General features: G+C 45.2%; 3 protein-coding genes across 3 annotated transcripts; 2 read left to right on the forward strand and 1 right to left on the reverse strand.

Annotated features, from left to right (window-relative positions):
- Positions 1–9: 9 nt before the first annotated feature.
- Positions 10–15,168, reverse strand: LOC118515256 (pantothenate kinase 3-like; the record flags this gene model as incomplete). The annotated part of the gene is made up of 4 exons (XM_036061940.1): positions 14,256–15,168; positions 2,771–3,468; positions 405–876; positions 10–309 (listed from the first exon to the last, which is right to left on the reverse strand). Coding segments are annotated over exons 2-4 (1,184 nt in total), but the record flags the coding sequence as incomplete, so codon positions are not given.
- A 266-nt stretch (positions 15,169–15,434) lies between these two features.
- LOC118515258 lies at positions 15,435–16,774 on the forward strand. Its single transcript, XM_036061943.1, has 4 exons — positions 15,435–15,644; positions 15,724–15,847; positions 15,928–16,501; positions 16,562–16,774. The coding sequence occupies exons 1-4, from the start codon at positions 15,536–15,538 to the stop codon at positions 16,670–16,672; spliced, it is 918 nt and encodes a 305-aa protein (XP_035917836.1). The 5' UTR covers positions 15,435–15,535; the 3' UTR covers positions 16,673–16,774.
- Positions 16,775–16,881: 107 nt separating this feature from the next.
- On the forward strand, positions 16,882–18,648 carry LOC118515259 (ribonuclease P protein subunit p29-like). The gene is made up of 4 exons (XM_036061944.1): positions 16,882–16,989; positions 17,058–17,352; positions 17,434–17,579; positions 17,652–18,648. The coding sequence occupies exons 1-4, from the start codon at positions 16,983–16,985 to the stop codon at positions 17,786–17,788; spliced, it is 585 nt and encodes a 194-aa protein (XP_035917837.1). The 5' UTR covers positions 16,882–16,982; the 3' UTR covers positions 17,789–18,648.
- Positions 18,649–21,168: the final 2,520 nt, after the last annotated feature.

The following is a 21,168-nucleotide window of genomic DNA, read 5'->3' on the forward strand; positions in this document are numbered from 1 at the left end:
TGCACGTACCTGGACGCGACCAACTGCCGGGCAGCCCGAACCGCCTCGTAGTCACCGCCGTAAATGTCTTTAACTAACTTATCTACTTTCTTATGATCACCCTTCGTAGCTAACTGTATTGCTTCCTCGAATGTTTCACAGCCGGTGAGCAGACAGCACAGGCCCAGGAATGTTCCGCCGCCCAGGCTCGTACCGGAGATGCGCTTGTAGTTGTCCGGGCCGCGCACCGCCAGCACCGATACGCCCGAGCCGACGTTCACCAGTATAAACGGGTACGGTTGGCTAAAGTCGAACTTTTTCTTCGTACTACTGCAGGTACGCGTGCCGGAAATAAAAGGAAAAGGAGTATACGCATGGTTAGTACCGGCTAAAAGTACCAGGATGCAGCCGGTTGAAGCACCTACCTAATTTCATTGGCATTCTCCCAAAAGTAGCATTCACATTTGTTGTGCGTTTCGGTAAACAGTATGCCCTTGATCAACGCGTCCAGCTCATCAAACTTGGCCAGCTTCATGTTGACGTTCAGCCGGAAGTCTTCCTCGAACTTGAACGCACCGCCGCCGGTTGCACACACGGTCGTTACCAGCTGGGCCATGCCCTTCGATTTGGCAAGCTTCAGAAAGCTTAGCATCTCCGACGTCGGAAAGCGAATGAAGTGGAGCGATCCACGGCGACCCCGGATCACCACATCGTCCATCTGCAGGTGGCTGTCCCGGTGGCCCGTCTTACCGTAGGCGGAATTCTTCGTCAGGTAACGCCGAATGTTGCGCAGAATGCGTGCCTCCTGGTCCAGTTCGCCCGGCGTGATGTCTTTCGGCTCGAAATACACCAGCTTCGTCAGCGTGCCGCCGATGTCCATGCCGAACCATGGCATCGCTGTAGCAAAAAGAAGGGGGGACGAGAAAAAGCAAAAGAAAACACATTAATTCAAAATTCAAATTCCAAGTTCCAAAAATAAGCGTACGGTGAAACGAAAAACTCAAAACTAAACCAGCAACACATATTTCCTCGGAAGCACTTATCACTGGCCTCCGAACGATGCAACCGAAAGGCCGGCCAGGCCTTTGCTTCTTCTTCTCCCTCCACACTGCGCGCTGCATCATTCGGTTAAGGTCAGTTTCTTTTCGCCCCGTGTTCAACTAAAAAACCAGCTGATCAACATCCACCGCTGACCTCCGTTCAGCTCGGACGATCACGTGTTCGGGCCGGTGCTGGTACATGATCCACCATCGGATTCGATTCGAATCCTTGATTGAGGTTATCGACAGTGCTGGTTTGAAAATGGGAACTGGAAACGTCACCCTTATCAGCAAAGAGAGGCAAAGAGAGGAGCAGACAGCCGCTACCCTCGATCGTAATTCACGGCTACAGAGAAAGGTCCAAAATCCAAAACCTCATGCTTCATTGCGCCCGCCGGAGAATGTTCTCAAAAGTCATTATCAAGGACTCAGACCGTTGCATCGGGGTGGGTTTCGACTCTTATCGCCCCTGATTAGACGTAGATTGGAAAGCGGTTTAGACACGATCACGATTCGCGGCATGACTTTAAAGGACAACCTTAGAACCGCGACCACACGCCATAAACATAGGGGGCGTGCTATGCCAAACACGGAACCGGTTTGCCGGCCCGGGCGTGGCACGTGCCCCTTTCTTGTCGATCACACAACATTTGAGGATCGAGAGTGAAAGAAAACATAGGGCACGAGTCGTGTGTGGTCAGGGTTCTAACCGTATCCCGTATCCCGACCTGAAGAGATGGCTAGACGAACACGTGAATACCTTAGGGAGTCGGGAGTGTGTGGCATATAATATTGACCACGTTTGAAAGATGATTGATTTATGATTGTTTAGACATGAAAGGTGAGTGCCGAGACGAACCGTCGAGATGCCAGGCGGTGATCATCTATCGATCATCTATCGATGATGGCTTAGACATACAAAGAAAGAAGTTTCCTTCCAGCTTCCCAGAGCAATCAGAAGAGAGTGAGAAGATTGGAAAATTGTAAGAATAGTCGATAAGACATTCAAATTGTTACTTTTCTGCTGACAGTTCTTGACAACGTGTATAGTGACATCATGGAGAAGTTATAAGGACCATTTAAACGGTACGTTAATAGCTAGAAATTGTAGACAATAGTGTGGACATGATCAGTAGCTGATTCACCCAGAAGGAATAGCTGATGACTTTATTGGGAAAAAGATCTACCCTGGACAATATAGGTTGTCGTGATCAGCATGGTGATCACAAACATGACCAGGATACTAAGTTCATATCCAAAAAAATTCTGGAGATAGTCCTCCTGTGGGGCTGAGGCGATCAAATCCCATCCAGACTGCCTCCCCGTACGCAGGACTGACTTTCCAGCTATGGGTAAAATCAAGTCACACAAGGCCAGAAATTCGAAGCTGAAGTGCGAAAACAGGAAGGAATCCTCCCTCTGTTCTAATCTCGTTCGGAGTATAGGTTAGCAGGGGCATACTCAGAACGTGAAGCTTTCAAGAAGCTGCAGCTTCCATCAAGAATGTCATGTGAAGAAGAATGTCTTCTTATTGTTTTGTGTCTACTGAGCCTATTCTATGTGTCTTGCGTATTGATACAAAAAAATACTGACGTAAAAGAATTAGACGAAGAAGGTAATAATAGTAATAATAGAATATAAAAGAGTTCTATGATAAGCGCAAAACATGACCGAAACAATACAATAGTAACGTAAGAGGTACCCAACAAAACTAATCAAAACAACCAACAGGGTAGATGAACGATGCTTACACACTGGTCCCTCAATTGGAATGTTCTGAAGAATCGGACCGGCTCTCGTCGGTCCACCGGGTGTCGGGTTCGTTTTGTTGGCCATTGCTTTCCGCGTACGCCGCCTGCCGACGTCACCACCTTTGGTTTCAGCTGTACCCGCCGCCGCTGCTGTCTTGGCTATCCGTCGCTTGTAGCGACGCTGTTTGCGCTGGGAATGTTGTTGCTGGTGGCCACCACCGCCCGCACTGTTCACCGAGGACAGGCTGGACAGTATGGAGGTAATGGAACCGGCCCGAGGAGTAGGACGAGGTGGCCGTCGACGTACGATGCAGTTCTCGCGCACGCCGCCCGGGCGTTCGACGGGTGGGCGAGGGCACTTTGGGACTACTGGTGCTGCTGCTGCTGCCACCACCACCACCACCACCACCATCACCACCGCTGCCACCACTTTCCGTCGAAGACATTTGCGTCTGGGTAGTAGTCTGCGCACCGTGTGCCGGCTGTGCGGTTATGGTGGAATGTGCGGATGAGTATTGCCGGTGCTGGTAGTTGGACGAATGGACGGAGGGCACGACGGTACCGTACAGTAGCCAGCGTGTCACGGTACTAGAGAGCTGTGGACCGAGCGTGTCCAGTGCGTCCGTCCGTGTCCATTGTTCTAGGGCCCGCTCTTGACGCAAACGGATACCCCTTTCGATGTAAGCGTTCAGCGCCACCTGTTAAAGTGGAAGTGTAGATGGTTGTAAGGCTTTAGGCGTTAGCTTCATGGGAGAGGGTAAAGTCTGGGTTTTTTTTGGGAGGGAACCGATTATGCCAATCGAGTTGTCGTCAGTTGTCGGTGGGATTTCGGTAGCAGTAGCAACAGCAGAAGACTTGAACTTTTTCTCTTATCGTCCATTTTGTGCAAATCCCTCAAAAAGGAAGACTCCACACGTTTCAGTTGCGTTATCTACGGCGTTGTATCAGTTATTGCAAATTGCGAACGAACAAAGATGGCGCCCCCCTTACGCATCGATTGCTCAACTCCCCCCGCAAGCGATTCTACAACGTTCGCGATATGGTGTGGCAAGCAACGATTAACAGCACCACTGTAAGGCTTGCAGGGGTTCCCTTATACGCCGCTGGCCTAGTGCGTGTACGCATTCTGATCGTACGTGTTAAATGATTCCACGCACTAGCATCGTAACGCGTAACGCTTCGCGCGGTTCGCTTTGTCGACCTTGACAGGACACGGGGCACGCGTTAGGTGGTGCATTGCAAAATTATTTATCAACTGCTATCACAATGGGGTTCAACATTTGTAAAGCACCGATTGCACTCTTATCAAAGATGGTTTTACGAGAGAAAAAAAAATCTCCCTACAACTTGCGAATCTACGATAAGGCACTAACGAGTGCAGTAGGACGATAAATCCATCACCCAACAGCTTCTTTACCCAACAAAAACCCCCAGATGTACTACCACCGGCGGGTCAATGTACAATCTGCTTCGCGTTACAAACTCATCGTTACAGGTGACGTTACGTCAACGGCAAACGAATTATTTAGCAATTAACAAGTTTCATCAACTTCATCGCACTCTTCATTGACGGTGAGACGACGTGAATCGGGTGATGAGAGTAGTGCGAAAAAAAAAATTAGGAGCATGCAAGGGAGCAGCAACGAACGAGGAAAGAAGAAACCATTTGGTCAAGGTTGGGCAAGCACATTTGCACAGGTGTGAAAGGAGTAACAACCAACGAGTAGGCAAAAAAAAAATTCCCGCGAATTGGGAGTTAGTATTGATTGCCATTACAAGAAAGATAAATATTTACGGTTGAATATTTTTGTAGGCGACAATGATGGGGAAAGAAGACCAATTGTAAATAAAAATGGTCAAGAATGCACATTTTATTCTTCATTTTTAGAATTGTAAAAAAATTACAGGGGTTGCCCAATTCTAAAATTCAAAAGTATTTGTTTTGTTTTCCAAATAAAGTTTCTTTTGATGACACTACACTAGGACAGCTTTGGTTGGGATTTTCCGTCAAATCGAGATTGCAAAATTTAGGTCAGACCCAAGGTTATTATTTTTGGATCAAGGCTATTATTGGCGATCAGGTGATATAACTAACATTCACTAAGTTGTGAATCCAACAGCAAATTTGACACGAATCCAACACAAACAGAAGAGTGAAATAAATGAATTTTCCTCCGTTTTTATGTTAAAAAATGTGTAATAATTTTCAAGCAGAAACAAAAATGAGAAATTTATCTTTCACTAAGTTTGTGTAATGAGGAGCAAAGGAGTGTAATGACTCAAAAAGTTGAACATTTTTGCCGTGTATTTAAAAAAGAGATTTAAAACCACACATTACACAAGCGAGGTTTATTATTAATATTTTATTTATTTACACAGGCTTTGAGGCTTGGGACTTCACACGCCTCTTTTGCAAGAAAAAATACCCTGTAATTTAACAATTGATTTGCTGTAATGACTTTTCATTTCCTTAATTGTAATATTAAAATTCAGGTTTAATTGTTCGATCATCGTCTGAGTGGATTTATACTAAAAATAACGAAGTTTCAAAGAACTATAGCCATCCAAAATGTCGATGAATTAAAAATTGATTGAATTATTCAGAGTGTGACATCAATTAGTTGTTTGGCAATTCTTTTAAACTCTGAATTTGCACCTCCCTATACGGTCTGTGCAAATTGTATGATTAGTCAAAATATCATGGAAAACCCTGCAGTATGTGAACAAATTCAGCATCGTGTTTATCATTCCATTTGGTAAACAAGTAATGAATAATGCCTTTCTTATGCATAACATTCGATGATAAATTTGATAATCGTTAATTCCAATATAAATGCTTGTCTCGCCTTACACACAAGCCCACTTAAAAAAGGCTCAGCAACCAACCGATTGATCATCACCAATCGTAGCTGGATTATCTCTCTTTATCTTGAGGTTCACATCCTCCTTCCACACTAATTATGCGCAACACCAAAACATTCTTTCGCCTTCCAACTTAAGTCCTGATAAACATATGACGCACTATTACTACCCTCTCCATTAGGGCAAAATGTTGATTTTCAGTTCCCCATAATCACAGAGCGAACATGACGCCATTCGAACACGAGCCTCGGTTGAGAAGCTTTGTATTCGATTTTTTTTCCTCCCTTTTGCCAATTTTGGATGGAAGTTGTCGCGTTTTTTTTCCTCTTGTTTCATTGTCACCGGTTTTGTTTACCCCGATGGGTAGTGCGAACATCAAAAAGCGTTTGAGGGTTAATCATGGCCGCTGGATACTGCGATAATACGGCACACGTAAGTAGTGTGAGAGCCACGGGAAAAATGGCTGCTGGCTAAAAATGACGCAAATGCGCTCCCCTACCATCGCAAGTGTCTGTTGTGGTCGGGCGTTTTTTTTTTTGTCTACCCAGCTAACATGCAGACAAGCAGAGTTAATGAAAGCTGTGCAGGTAATTAACTACAAAACAAGATATATATGCGATTGGTTGGTTGGCCGATCGAGTGTGTGTGTGTGTGTGTGCTCGAGAACAGGAAACACCATTCACAACAGGAAGCACAAAGTGAACAATCTCACACGAACTTTTGCAAATCTAAAGTAATATAAATCTTGACTAGCGTGGTATGGTTGTCTGTTCCTTGTTTCCAATGGGCAAGCCGTGGACGATAAAGGGATCATTTTTGTAGTGCGCGAGGTCAAACCAAGGTGGCACACCGCTGGCCGGGCAAATGGAAATTAGTTTCGAGTTCAGTTTCGAGGTGAGTTTGACTTCGTTTCGTTCAGGTTGGAGCTTAAGTAACTGATGAGTTCCCGATAGGCGACGGCAGCTAACGCAAGCTGCCCATCGTCAATATTCTGAGCTTTCTGCCCTCAACGACGCACGGATTAAATGAGGTCGCATACGCATGCGAATGTTTCAGTGTGTCTGGCACTTAATCAACTATCGGTAGATTTTCAATGAGTTTAACTAACAGAACATAGACAAACCCCCAACCAATGTCGTTGAAACTTCAAAAGAAACAAAACGAAATCAACATTCCTGAGGCCTCTGAACACAATTGATAATTGAATGTGTCTCTTTCCTCTGGATTTCTGGATCTCTACTGGAACAGTAGTACTTTCTCCTACATTATAATATAACTCTTGAAATGACTTAAAACAAAATTCTCCTTTCTTTTTCTTGAAGCCCATTGAGCGGTTTGATCGAAGCGTTACTAAGCGTTACATTCGAACTTTTCGCTGTGCTGAGCTTGGCTCTAATGCCACAAAATCTGCATCATCTCTCCACGAACCGGACTGTAATTATAGAATCAAACTTTCTCCACTCCGACCATCATCATGACCATCACGCGGAACTTTCCAGTTCACGCTGGCCTCCGAACTTAAAACAATCAGTGGCTACGTAAGCCACCGTGGAATTATAATCCACCAATCGTGCAATAAGGGCCCCGGAGGCAGCAATGGCTGCAAAACCCAGTGCAGGCTGTAAAATCTGAGTAGAGACGCTCACTAACTGGTCTCCGTCGAAACGCATCAATATCAAGCCCACCAACGACCAGATGAAAGAGAAGATGGCGCGACTTGCACACACACACACACGTTGCTGGTGCTGGCTGTGCATGTACTCGTTGCTGTATAGTTGCCTCTGGTGCTGGGCTTGATGATGATAACCTTCGCAAGAAGTAGAAGCACCTTTTTTTTCAACCGTTTGTCTGGGATTGTGTCGGAATCGGCATGAATTGGCAAATGTTGTGCCGGTTGTGCGATATGGACAGACAGAAAAAAAGGCACGAAGCTCCACTCCATCTCGGCTCGGCTACCAACAACTAGAAGCGTCTATCGCGCGAAACATTGCTCATGTGTTGGTTGTCGTTGTTCGTTTCTAGACTTTGCCAAAAAAGTAATCTCCACTTCTTGGCCGACAGTAATGTTTTGACTGGTCAGTGCGATCTTTCATGCGATGCACAACAACATCACCGATGATGCTGATGATGGGTGTTTTATTGGAAAAACAGCGCATAAAGAAAAGGGGTTTCGTGGGAGGAGGGTAAAGCATACAACACACCCCGAAGGCGTAGTATCTACACACCGGTTCCACTTGACCGTTGGTCGATAAATCTTTGGGGGAAAAAAAAGAAGGAAACAAAGCTGCTCCGTAATTGATGTTTGTGAGGACACTCACACACGAACATACTAGCGTATTGCGTATCGCTTTAATCTTATCTAGGGTAGCGAAGTGTTTGCCAAGGGGGATGCTTTGGTTGTGACCAAGGTACAGCAGGTCCACTTCCTTGAGGTAAACAAGACCAGGAGGAGTAACCACGGTTGGGTCCTCAGTACAGCATTATGGACCATAAACAAGGTCAAGAAGTTGCAAATCTCCGACACACACACACACACGCTCGTATCTTGATCCTGGTTTTGAAAGTGGACAACAAAGGATTGAAGTGTTTCCTGAGGATTGTTTTATGCTACCGGAGACTAGCCTTCCTAAGCATATGGTTTTGCAAACACTTGTGTTTAGAAGCAACACAAAAGCTGCAAGATGATAGCTGATGTTATTGACCAACACTGAAGACTATAGCAAGCATCCTCAAGAAGTTTACGCAGAACGTCCATACCGTCCAAGCATTCGTAATTCAATATCAACAAAGCATTCAACTTCTGAAATCCGGTTTTCTTTACGATCGTTTTATCAATAACATAAAATCAGCACACACAAAAAAATCAAAACAAAACCCTCTCCCTCGCGCAACACCTTCCAACAGAATATCCAATATGACGGAAATAGCGCGATGATGGCGATCACCGTACGGAAGACCGTACGGACACGTGATCACCACACAAAGCATACACATCCTGTTCTTCGCACACCATCGATAAGATGTTGAAGATCACGCCATTTTACAAAAAAAAAAAAAACTCACATCGATCGCTTGTCATGTTTGCCCTCTTGCTCCACGTCCAGGCGGGCCAAGGCAAGCCAACTCGCGGGGAGAGCAAAAACAGAAACTAGAGTAATGAACTGAACTTTGCACCAATCTCGTGACACGCGACATTGAGGGCCAACTGGTGCGTGTACGTACGCGTGTCATGGCAAGCCGTCACACCGCGGTCTATCCACAAAGTGGCCACCAGCAAACTGCAACAACGCTTCCGGTTCCGTTGCGATGCCGATGGTCGCAACTTTGTTTCACCGACCGGTTTCGTTTCGAACGCGACCACGATCGGCGGTCCCCGATGACGATTTTTGCGCGCTGACCTACAAAACTCCCTACTCTCCGGGCTCCGGGCGGTTCCATAACGTCACGAGAAGGTGTGTCTCGCGCCTGGAATGTGGTGCCGGCAATTTGGCGATCGTGTCTCGCTTATCGCATGCAAACTTGTGGGTTAGAAGAGGGCTGGTTGATCAAGATGGCACCGGGCCGTATTACAGCACACAACTGGCACTGTCCGGCACAAGGCTTTTGGAACATTCGCGTCCATTTAACGCTCCAGTTCGTGGCCACACACTCACACACACGCACGCCCGCACGCGTATGTTGTGGCCTTTGAAGAGCGAAAGTGCAACACCGCCATTACGTGTCGGCAACCAAACAAAATGGTTGATCGTGAGATGTTCAACTTATCAACAAAAAAACCAAAACACTACTCTAGGGCTAGGATTGAAGAGAAATCTTCCGTGACGGAGAATGGCAGAGACATTCGTAAGAGAAAATGGTACATGTGTACCATCAGTACCACCTGCGATATCTGTAAAGGTGGTGTGGCATCAGACCCTCTGGCCACCCGTACCTTTCTCCCTTCCCCCGGGCAAACGCATGGTACACATAACAACAAGGAAGCAAAATTGAAGTCATGACCACCTACTAGACCCTCTCTCCAAAACACACACACACAGCCAACATTCTGCAAGCGATTACTAATGGTACCAACGACGACCGACTGAACGGCGGCGCTAAGACGCACCGAAACCGGTGGCGGTTAGCCGTGGAGGTGGGTGCTCGCAGAAACAGTACCGTCAAATTCGGTTACACAATGCTCCTCCCGAGATTGTGTGTGATGGACGGCGGTATCAGGAGAATCGCAACATTGCGTGTGGCCACAGTTGTGCAGATTTCACCTCCACACCTCTGCCACCTTTCGAGCACCTTTTGCCGTGATCTTGCTTGCTATGTATGTATGTGCACAACACATGGTCGAAAAGCGTGGCCAGTGTTAACGCACAACCACCGACACGGCTTGATAATTATTTAAACATCAATGGAAAACACACACCGTTGGCAGAAATATGGGGTGGCAACCCATCGCCCGGGTGTACCTCTCCCCTTGCTGATTGGTTGCATAGCAACGCAAGTTAGAAGCTCTCTTGCGCCCGTCATATTTTTAACCAATTCTCCCTACTTAGACCAATTTCTTGCAGTTGTTCATGCTGTTCTTGGTTTGCTGCTGCTGTTGCTATCACATCCCAAAAGACACTCGACGACAAGACACGACGGTCATCATCAATTGATCTGCTTGATTGACACCTACGGTGAAACTGCGAAAAAATCCTGAAAAGCACGAACCACACCGCGACTCCCGCGTTTGCAAATACACTGCCGGGAGGTATGACCTCGGGGGGGCGAACAACGGTGGCGTCTAGGACCAGATCACCCAAACTGATTCCCTCCTTTTTTCACGGGTTTTCCACCTTCTTCACACGCACACACGTCTCGGGACGGTTAAACTTCACCAATAATGCACGTGTTTCATTCACAAAATTAGTTTGCTAGCGCACGGGAACACACACACGCACACGCTCTCTCCTCCAGAGCTACAGCACCTTGCTATGCAAATTCAAACTGCGTCGATCATACGATCTTCTCTAAATCCGCGATAGAGGGTAGGTTTTATGCGACACACACGCGCTACGACAGCGCACCACTAGGTTGGTACGACCGCGAAGATCCAGTTGTCAATAGAAACTGAACCGACACACTCGTCGCTCGGTGTCGCTTTAGCAAGTTTGTGCGCGGCTTCGGCGTTTGTTGGCTGCGCACCGATTATCAGATTTTCTCCCGAGCGGGCGCGCACGCCGCTCCAAAGCGATGCGATGGAGCACGGTTTGGACAACGCGAAGCAAATGCGCTACGGAGATTACGTACGCGCGCACGCTGTTGCGCAGGCACAGAGAGCGCAGTGAAGGCGCTCAACCATTCATCCGAACGTCGCACAGTTCATTCAGTAAACGGTCCTGCATGAACACTTGTAGATACCATAGATTCGAAGTATTATGAAAATTTTGAACGACTGTACAACATGTTATACACATGATTGTTTCCATTATAAGTGATTTGTTTGGAGGAAAAAATTGAGCTCGTAAGCAGAATATTTATTCTTTTTCGGGCTATTATTCTCAAATTCCACAAGTTTATCCAGTAGTGTGTAGGAAGAGCCTCCATGAAAAAGAATGATATGATTTATGTGGCATTCAAGATGAAGAGTGCTATCTTCGCACATCTTACCAAAATAATATCCTCTACAATTTCAAAAGTACTATTTTTCTTGGCATAACAACCTCTTAGGCTATACCGTTCATTTCAGGCTTACTAGACTTATTGATACCACGTAGATAGATAGTGTCAGTCCTCACTACGGGGGAAACTTTTGGAGGAAAACTGAATCAGACAGGACCTTTCAGGTGGGAACATCCTCTAGGTACTGCCGAACGTTTAAAATCGTTATGAGCTTTTGCATAACATTTCCAACACTTCAGAAATGCAATGTCTCATATTCTTCTTCTTCTTTCTTGGCCTAACAACCTCTTAGGGCATGTCTACCATTTTTGGCTGACTAGACTCATTGATACCGCATAGTTGGATAATCAACTCCTCACTATGGAAGAGAACGGCCCAGATGGGATTTGATCCTCGGTCCTTTCGTTTGAAGCGCAGTCGCCTCGGTCCGCCAAATGCAAGGTATATACGTTTCATATCTCTGAGGAAACATCTCGGCGCCTCTGTTATGATAGTCAGACATATTAACTTCACAAACACCTCTCATTACTGTTGGAGAGGCTCATTGAAGTTTCAAAGGTGATCTACTGTCTGTAACGACATTTCTCGAGAGGAAGGGCGCCATATTTGCTTAAGGGGTGTTATTTAGGCAGGGTCAGAGATCAGATGTTCAGATGAGCAGAGTTCCATTATTCACGCAGCTCAAAATGTGAATATTTGTTATGGATATGGTATTGATGCATGCTTATAAAAAATTTATTGTATACTATAAATAGTTGGACAACTAGATGGTACAGCTGAAAGGAAATTATATATAGTCCATGCTACCAAAAATAAATTTCTCGACTTTTATAACTTGAAATTTTACCTTGAAACTTAGAGATTAAATACTTAAACACTCTTATAACATTTCAGAACGAGCTACCGGTGGTATTATGATGAAAAAAAAAACTGTAAGATCTCCAAACACAACAGTTTCAATAAATTTGGGACTTCTTTAAATAGTTTTGGTACCAATCTCGTAGATCGACTATACCAGAGACTTGCAAGGCGCTACGGTAATCAGAATTACAGCAGAAAATAGCAACAAATAATAGAAAAGATGTACAGATCTGAGATAAAATAATGGAGTCTACATCAGAAATGATGGAATGAATGATTGACAGAACAGAGTGTTCTCCATAGTGGAGTAGCTTAAAGCTCTTCTGCTACGGATAATAATTCCTAATTTACTGTTGCCCTAGATGTACTTCATGATTTGCATAAAAATTAACTTGCATTCTACTCTACATATGGATTTCTTTTGCTCTACAACCTTGAATGGTGCTACCATTTTTGGTTTTCATGGCTTGATTAATACGACCAGGCTGTACTATTGGAATAAAACTGGATTGAACCCAAATCTGGTTTTGTAGCTTCATGAAGATTCGATACCTTTCCTATCAGAAATAGTGTTACACCATCTTTAACTAACCCTTAACATTTAAACTATTGGAGAAGAACATTAATATTATATAGACGCCATTTATGCGATGGTCACTTGTTTTCGTGTCTTAATTAATACATCGGAAGGAAAGGATTAATACACCGGAAGGAAACGCTAGCTGATAAGGTTAGATCGTGCACTGAACGTAAAACGACCACCGTACCTGTCCAGACACTAAAAAATGACTCATCAACACCTGTAAAAAATCCAGTAAAAACCTACGTGAATGGACCAAGGTCAGATGTACTCGTATGATTAACAGAGCACCAACATGCAAATCGATAATTGGCAAACAACTGGACGGTCAAACACAGACACGATCTCGCGACTGGATGGAATGGGATGTGTCGGAAAAGTAGAATCTTTTTGCTCTTTTAAGGTAAAATTAATTAATGGTTATGGGATTGGTTTAATGATTTTTTAGCCTCAAGTTTGTTTTGACAACTGTGAACTTGCAAAATACGTACAGTTGACAAATGTTCTTGTTTGTTTCAATACAAAGGAGAGATCGTTACAACGCATCGATCATGCACGCACAATTCGCCTGATACAGGCCAATAAATCTCACAATAAATTATACACCGTTTTATGCCAATCTTGGTGCCGTTATCAAAAAGGAGCTTTTGTTGCACACCTTTTATTTCCTCCCACGAAATGGAGAACACAATCTACACTCATTAGAACGGCACAAATTAATAAACTTGACAACCGATAAGAAAATGTGTAGCAAAAAAAAATCTGCAACAAAAGCGAAAGGAATGATAATTATTTCTAATGCTATCCATCGTTCGGACCACTTGAACCGAACTCTACAGCAATCATCTACACTTCAAATGAACAACGATTTTCTCAAGGGCTTTTCCCGCGGGTGGTCTTGCATTTCCATTCAATAACCTTCCCGTAGAGTTTGCAAAACTCACTGTTCCGATTTGAGTGTCGGCTGGTGGGCAAGATAACCGCCCTGGGGCGATAACAACCTCGGCCAGAAATCTGCGCGGGAAACGCACACTCGCCCGGTGTTGGTGTGGGCCGTACAGGGGAGACACTTACTTCATAAGTGGATGTAATTTATGATTTCTGCTTATCAGTGAGCTGGAAACTGGATTGCGCACTAAGCGAGCACCACATTTCGCATCATTCCAGTACATTCGTGCTCGTAATCTGTGTAGTACGCAGCACACTACAACGAACGAGGAGTATCCACACGAATGGATTCTGTAGGTGATAAGCATTTGTTTTAGTCAAGGTTGTGGACGGATTGAACCTTTTTTCCCCCAGCTCTGCCACGTGCCAAATTTGTACCAGCATCACATCGGATCATCAATTATTCTCGTCTTTTGTATCGTTTCTCTTCACCACCGTCCAATGGACCGTCCGCTCAGGGAAGCGTGCAATTAACACACGCCGCTGACCCCAATTTCAGCACATTCCGCAAATATGAGCAAAGGTTTCTTGAAAAGAGGTAGGACAATAAATATCACAAAAATGCAAACTTTCACTTACCTTTGCGTACTACTTTGGTGCTGCCTGTCGCTTCACTGCTATCCATGATAGTGCATTAATATGAGCCACAATCCGGTACACGATGAGGATGAGTTTTCACGCTGATTTTGTTGCAATCAATTGCTCACTAGCATGATGTGGACGAACGGACAGATTTAAATACTATTGTTTGCTGCTTGCGTGCTTCAATACGGAACGGTATTTTTTGTTGCAATCCTGCTATTACACACTATCCGTTACTGGCAATACTTTATATATGCTCCATCCGCGAACGCGCCTCTCTATCTTCAAGCGTTGCACATTGCGAATGGTAAATGTACGCGGATCACTTGATTATCGTTTACTACGAGTGCAGCTAACCTCCAGGGACGGCGGCGACTGCATTCTTCGCTGATTGCCTCTCTACTTTACTACCAGACAAGGGGGTACCGACCGCTACCGCCACCCGCCGTCAGACACATTAGCGGGCACGTACGTAAACAAACGGCTCTGCCTATCTATTGCCTTGCCTGGCCAGCAGCAGGCATCCGACGGAGCGAACGAATTGGAGAAAGTTTCGTACAAATGGACACGAACCGCTTCACCAACCGACTAAGGGTGGGTCGCGATTTTACGTACATAAAATGAAAAGCTTTATGCTTTTTTGCTTCTGCTCCGAGTGTCTGTCTGACGACCGTGTTGGCACCGCTCACTCCAGTGAACGATGATGTCGGTAAGATGCGGCTAGTTTCTCGAAGCGATACGGTCGGTTTTCGAAGCCTGAGCTTACTAGGCGTTCTTGCTGCAATACTTCTCGATGGAATGAGCACTAAAATCTTCCCTACTGCCGGCTAGAAACACGTAACACAGTTTAAAAGCAAGTGGTTTACAATATTTATCCGTCCTGCTGTGCGTTTCGCTGAATGGCCATGTTTGTTGTGACAGCTGGCTGTCACGCTGTGTATATATGGAGCGGTTGAATGCTTCACACTGAACCGGCACAAGGGAAAAGCGGGAAAATAAAACGGAATCTAAATGTATTTAACTAAAAAAATATTTTTTAAGAGTCATTTTAGTATAAAACCACACAGAAAAAATCAGTCACTAGCAAAGTAACACGTATTTTGGGTCAATAAAGCTAAATCAAAGTCAAGAACCGTTTCAATGCGGCTATGAACCGGTTCGACGTGTCGCAAAAACGCACACACATACACACTGCTGAGGATTGAACTGAACGTTTGGTTGCCGAATCAATTGAATCCTTGTTTTTGCACAATTTTCTTCAAATTTAGCAGCAAACCATGATGGGCGAGGCGGAAAAAGAGTGCAAGCAAATCGAAATCGCTGTTCAACGCCACCGGAAGATGCTGCATTACGTGACGAAGAAGTGTGTACCTTTGCTTGAAACGAGTAAGTACGCCGGATGGGTTCTGGTGTGAGACACCAACCATCATCAGATTGGATTAACTTTTCCGCTGTTTCACCGTAGAGCTAAAGGAAGCGGATGAAAAGTCTGTCGCATGGAAGGAACGAGCGTTAAAAGCGGAAGGAAGGGTTGCCCTGTTGGAGCGTCAGCTGGAGGAAAAAATCAACCAAATGAACAACTACAAACGGTTGAGTATTCCGAAGCGGGGTTCGCCCATTTCTACTTCATCCCCCAGCAGTAATAGTAAATCTGTTCCCTTTTCCACAGATTGTACGAAGGACAGTATCAAGTGATGATCAAGATCGGTTCCGTGATGGGGGAAATCGTGTGGAAATCGTTCAAAAGTCAATCGAACGTAAAGATGTTAATACAAGCCCAAGAAACGATGCAAAAGTATTGTGCACTGACGAAAGGCATCATTGATTCGTTCCTAATGGCGTACGATAGCAACCCACCTCCGTTGCAGTCCATGGAACACGTATTTGTGATATCGGTTCTGGGAGCCATCACGAATTTGGCAGCATTTGCCGAAGGCCGCGCATTTCTGGCCCAGCAAGAGGAAATGGTGCAGCTCATGAAGAAGATGGTGCTGAGCCAGGAACGGTGGAGCTTTGCACACTTTCGCTTGCTGAAGCGAATGGTGCTGACGTTCGCGTACAATATGTCGCTGGAAGATCCGGTTGCATACTTCATGCTGAGCGAGGAAAGGCTTGTTAGTTGTGTGCTGCGTTGCTTGAGTTTGAACGATCCTACCGATGTGGTAGCCGTTGCGGTGGCAATTATCTATCGTTTGCTGAGCTCATCGCTTCAGGCGGGGATTCCATCGGCATTGCCCGAAAAGGTGAGGTGTGCGAATATCTGACGCAATGGAAACGTACGAAATCTTGCCCTTTTCTTGCAGATTCCGTGGGCAATGATAAAAACGATGCGGGACTCTACGGACAAACATTTGGGAGAGATTGCGACGAGTCTTCTCAGCGTTATGGAAGTCTCGGATGCAAATGGGTTCTAATACAAATCACTGTAAATAGGTATGTAAATATAAAGCGGGCTGAAAAGCATCAAATGCGTGAAATATATTAATATCGTAAAATGTTTGTGTTCATAAAACGAATTGAAATTTTGTTTGCCAACGGCTTCTTTAAAATCGACGGTATACCGAATGAACCACCTTTCGTATGATGGTGTGAGTGCAATCGGTTGCACGCACCGGCCTATGGTTTGCTTACAGCGGCACGGCACCATCCTTGGGAAATGTCAAATTTTGTAAACAAAACATCCAAACAAACTTCACAGAACCGCATGTGCCGTACTCGCTCGGAATGGAAGGTAAATTTCGGTTTATTTTTGCGTCCAATTATCTCCCTACATCTTCAATTTGCGTGTTATTTTTGCAGCTAAATCATTTATGCACAGTTTGATACGGCCAGAGTATCAAGGGAAGTCGACAGAAAACCATATTGTGAGGCTGAAATACTTTCGTGCCAAGAACCAAAAGCAGCCAAAAAAACCGACCAATAAAAAGAAACTTTCGCGCAAAGAAATCAAAGAGCTAGGCCTGTACACCTTACCACCAGACACGGTCAAGTACGCAGATGCCTTAAAGCTGCATCGGGTGTGGCGTGGATATTATCAAACTATTTTCCCTGAAATGCAGCCAGACGTTACCGATCCCGAGTACGATAAGGTTATGTACGTACGCACATACAAAGTGTTTTACGCCGAGAGTGAGTCCTGACAATGTCAATCGCTTTTCTTTTTCAACCCTCCTAGAGCTAGCCTGCTGAAGGCAGACTATCACGGTGCGAAGATACAGATCGTCCGGTCGAAGCAGTCCAGCGTGGTAGGAATGAAAGGAATCGTTGTGCTGGATACGAAAGGCACCTTCAAGATGGTGTCGAAGGACGATAAATTGCGCAGTGAGTGTAATTGCGTACCGAAAGGTGCTCGATAAAATGATTAATCATGCGGTGCGTTTGTGCTACTTTCAGCGATACCGAAAAGGGATTCCCAGTTTGAAGTGATCTGCGGAGATCGGATGGTGACCATATTCGGTAAACATCTAAGTGCCCGGCCAGCGGAACGAGCAGTGAAGAAGTTAAAAATATTTGCAATTCCTGATTTATAAGCGAACGGAATGTGATGATATATTATAAGTACAATGTACGATGTTCAATTCACTATATGTACCGACTTTAAGGTAACACAAATGAATCACGTATGAGACGCAAATCCGTCGCCGAACATAGCACATAAGAATTTCAATGTTAGAAAACTACTTTCTGCGCTCCAAATAGCGACATTAGAACTTGAAGGAAGAAGAATTAGCTTGCAGATCGGCTACCGAGTTAGAGAAATACGATTTATGAAAGGAATTTACTTCATTGGAATCTTGTAATTGGTTAGTTAAAAAACTTACAAAAGATTGAATTCTCCCATTGCTTAATTTCTGTAAAACATAAATACAATAGTCTGCATGAAACAAATCCTTTCCCTGTTTTGAAGTTGCTAGCTTTACTTGTGCTACGATCCAACAGATGTCGCTTTTGGGTCATATTTCAAATTTAGGGATATTTTTTTGTTCGCCATTATCTGCCTGAATCGGGTTGAAATTGAGAGAAAATAGAATGAATTTCGTTTAAATATGATAATAAACGTTCCAAACTGAATAGCAGGTACGAGAACTCCAAGAAATTAGGGTACGTTACGGACCAGGAAGCAACTTTTACCCGGCGATAACAGGTCACCGAAATAACTTCAGACCTAAGGTGACCTGCTGTTGGAATAAGAAGAGGCGATTTGGTCAGTTAACAGTGAGAGGTGTTTTGGCCATAGGTCCATATTTTGGATGAATTGCTATACGCTCAGTTCAACGAACAGCAAGAGGCTCCACTAGCAGATTGATATCATGCTACTGTCACCTAGCATTGAGGAATCGCGAAAGGCTATCCGTCAGCTCATGAATAAAATACGACTAGTGTGCATTAACTGCAGGGTTATTGCAGAATAAGACTTTCTTCCTGATACTACATGATCGACTTACCCCTTCGTCGAGGAGAGATTTGGAAATTGTCAGAGACCAGAATGACTTCACGATGCGGCAAATCTTGGAGAAGATGACGGAGCAACAGCTAGCTCCTACCATTACTGCATCGTTTTTATAGCCAAGTAAGGCAAAATAGCCAGGGAGAACCAGTACGACGCAATGAGCTCTTTTGGAATCCCGGCCAAGCTTACCAGGTTTGAAGGAATGACAGGAAAAATGTTTGAGGGCAAATAACTACCTGTAAACCAGAGTCCTGTTAATTGGCATAAAATGAGAGGTCCGAAAGTCGTAACACTGGGCAGGGAGATGGGATAACCTTTCAACCTGTCGCATGAGTGAGAGCCATCCTTGACTCGGATTGTGGGCACTTTGGGGACCGTCTCCTGAAAGTCGTTCTAGATTCTGGCATACACCGATGACAGAGACATCATTGGTTTGAGGCCCTCCTATGTGGCAGAAGCTTACCTCGGGTTAGAGGTTAACGGGCTGAAAACTAAACACTGATTTGCACAGGGGTGATGAACAGATAGGTGGCCGCCACTTTGATGTCACACAACACCTCATCCATCTTGGCTCAAAAGTCCTTGTCACCGACAACAACCCGTGGATGATGAGATACGCGCAAGGGTTCTGACCGCCTACCCGGTCATACTTCATCCTGAGGATATATCTCTCAGAATACCTGTCGTGATGGATCCCGCTGACATTTATAGTTCAAGTTCTCAGATTCGCCTCTTAGTCGCATTCGAGAGAAAGATGGTCAGAGGCATTGTTGAGCTGGTCATGTCATGAGAATAACACCGGACAACCAGAGCCCGTAAATACTGTTTAGGACGCCCAGCAGTTGGACAAAGGAGACCTGGTAGGCTCAAAACATGGCTCATCCCAGAATAGCCGGGATTGGCGGACGATGGCGCTAGACCACTAGCGGTATAGGAGGACAAAAAAATTTAAAAATAGTTTTTCGTCGCATTAATTGTTATTTTTAATTAAAAATTATTAAAAAATAAGGATATATCCTGTTAATAGACTTAAGTTATTTATTTGAAACGCAAGTTAGATTTAGATATGTGCAGTGATTCATTTTTCAAAAAAGCGCCATTTTACCAGCAAAAGCAATCGATTGAGGAAAATTGATTGAAAAAAAAAAGAAAGAAAAACCGGCTCGTTCAAGTGCTGCTTCCACTAAAAAACTGTTCCTCATTTTTCCCCCCCCCCAGGTAAATCATTGCCCAATCGTCAGTGCCTTCTAATGGTCAGCTTTGGGTGGTTTAAAAGCCACCACCGTGATGTCCTCGACGCAAAGCTTAATCCAACAGCAAAAAAAAGTGGCCTGCATGAGATCGGGAGCAGCAGTAGATAATGTTCGTTCGTATGATTCGATTGTGAATCCATTTTCCACGAACGAACGATCCGCCTGTGTATGACCGGGCAGATAAAAGATCCAGAATCGATGGTGCCCGATGGTGCTCTTGCGAAACCCGTGGCCCGGGGGTCGGCCGGGGAACGAAAATTGAGTTATGCTTGGGCATTAAAATTTTATCCTTCATCTTCCGCCTAGAAAATTGAAAAGGGGATTTGCCACTTTGAAGTGTAGTGAGCAATTTTCTCCCAACCGGGTCCTGGAGTCCTTGCTGAGCAGCTGAGGGGGGGATCACCACCGGCGGGAACCTGGCAGGGAGCGGGTTTGCTTTTAGCAATACAGTCGGTCGGGGGTGTGTGGTTGATGCGAAGGTGTGCCCGACATAGGGACGGACGCGGAAGTCATCATCGCCCCGGCGACACTCTGGGGACGCAATCAAAGCGCTAGCTGCCGTCGGATGCGCCGTCGATTAAAAGCAGTCACCAGGTTCCAGGGTGGCTGTGGACCTGACACATCGTTCATCATGGGCCCGATAATGTACGGTCGAGCCACGGCGCAGACCGGCCGAGGGCTATTTATCGTACGGTGCGCACGGTGCAGATTCTTACCAACTCCCGTCCCTGGTGACATCGGCGGATAATGTAAAGCCGTTATTATTATTTTGGATCATCCCTTTGAAGAGTGGCACCCGGCTACTGCTACTTCAAAGGGCGCAAACATTGTGTAGACGTGGACACGGACCCGTGCATCGGTTTGCGTTGATGAAGCTGAATGTGGCCGGTCCTCGTCGTCGTCGTTGGCAGCTTTTTATCATATTGAAAATCTTCCGACATGGCGAGGATGAGACTGTGCCGTCGATACTGTGTGTCCAAGTGTGGGACTAGGGAAAATCCAATCATCGGTTCGGAACCATGGATTGAGTCGCAATAGAGATATCATTATTAATTCCTCATTAAGCGTCGGCATCTTGGTAAGTTCGGCTCCCCCCGGGGGAACAATTACCGGCGCAAAGGGTTACCCCCCGTGGTGTAAGATGATATCGTGCGCTTGAATCGAAAGAATTAATACGTTAATGCTGCGATCGCAAAGTAGGGGGTTT

The sequence above is a fragment of the Anopheles stephensi genome, unplaced genomic scaffold (assembly GCF_013141755.1).
Source record: "Anopheles stephensi strain Indian unplaced genomic scaffold, UCI_ANSTEP_V1.0 ucontig122, whole genome shotgun sequence".
Taxonomy (NCBI): Eukaryota; Metazoa; Arthropoda; class Insecta; order Diptera; family Culicidae; genus Anopheles; species Anopheles stephensi.

Coding starts and splice junctions, on each gene's coding strand:
- LOC118515258 (XM_036061943.1), top strand. CDS start 15,536: ATGATGGGCGAGGCGGAAAAAGAGTGCAAGCAAATCGAAATCGCTGTT. Junction 15,645..15,723: donor TGTACCTTTGCTTGAAACGA/GTAAGTACGCCG, acceptor GTTTCACCGTAG/AGCTAAAGGAAGCGGATGAA. Junction 16,502..16,561: donor CATCGGCATTGCCCGAAAAG/GTGAGGTGTGCG, acceptor CTTTTCTTGCAG/ATTCCGTGGGCAATGATAAA.
- LOC118515259 (XM_036061944.1), top strand. Junction 17,353..17,433: donor CCCGAGTACGATAAGGTTAT/GTACGTACGCAC, acceptor CAACCCTCCTAG/AGCTAGCCTGCTGAAGGCAG. Junction 17,580..17,651: donor GAAGGACGATAAATTGCGCA/GTGAGTGTAATT, acceptor TGCTACTTTCAG/CGATACCGAAAAGGGATTCC.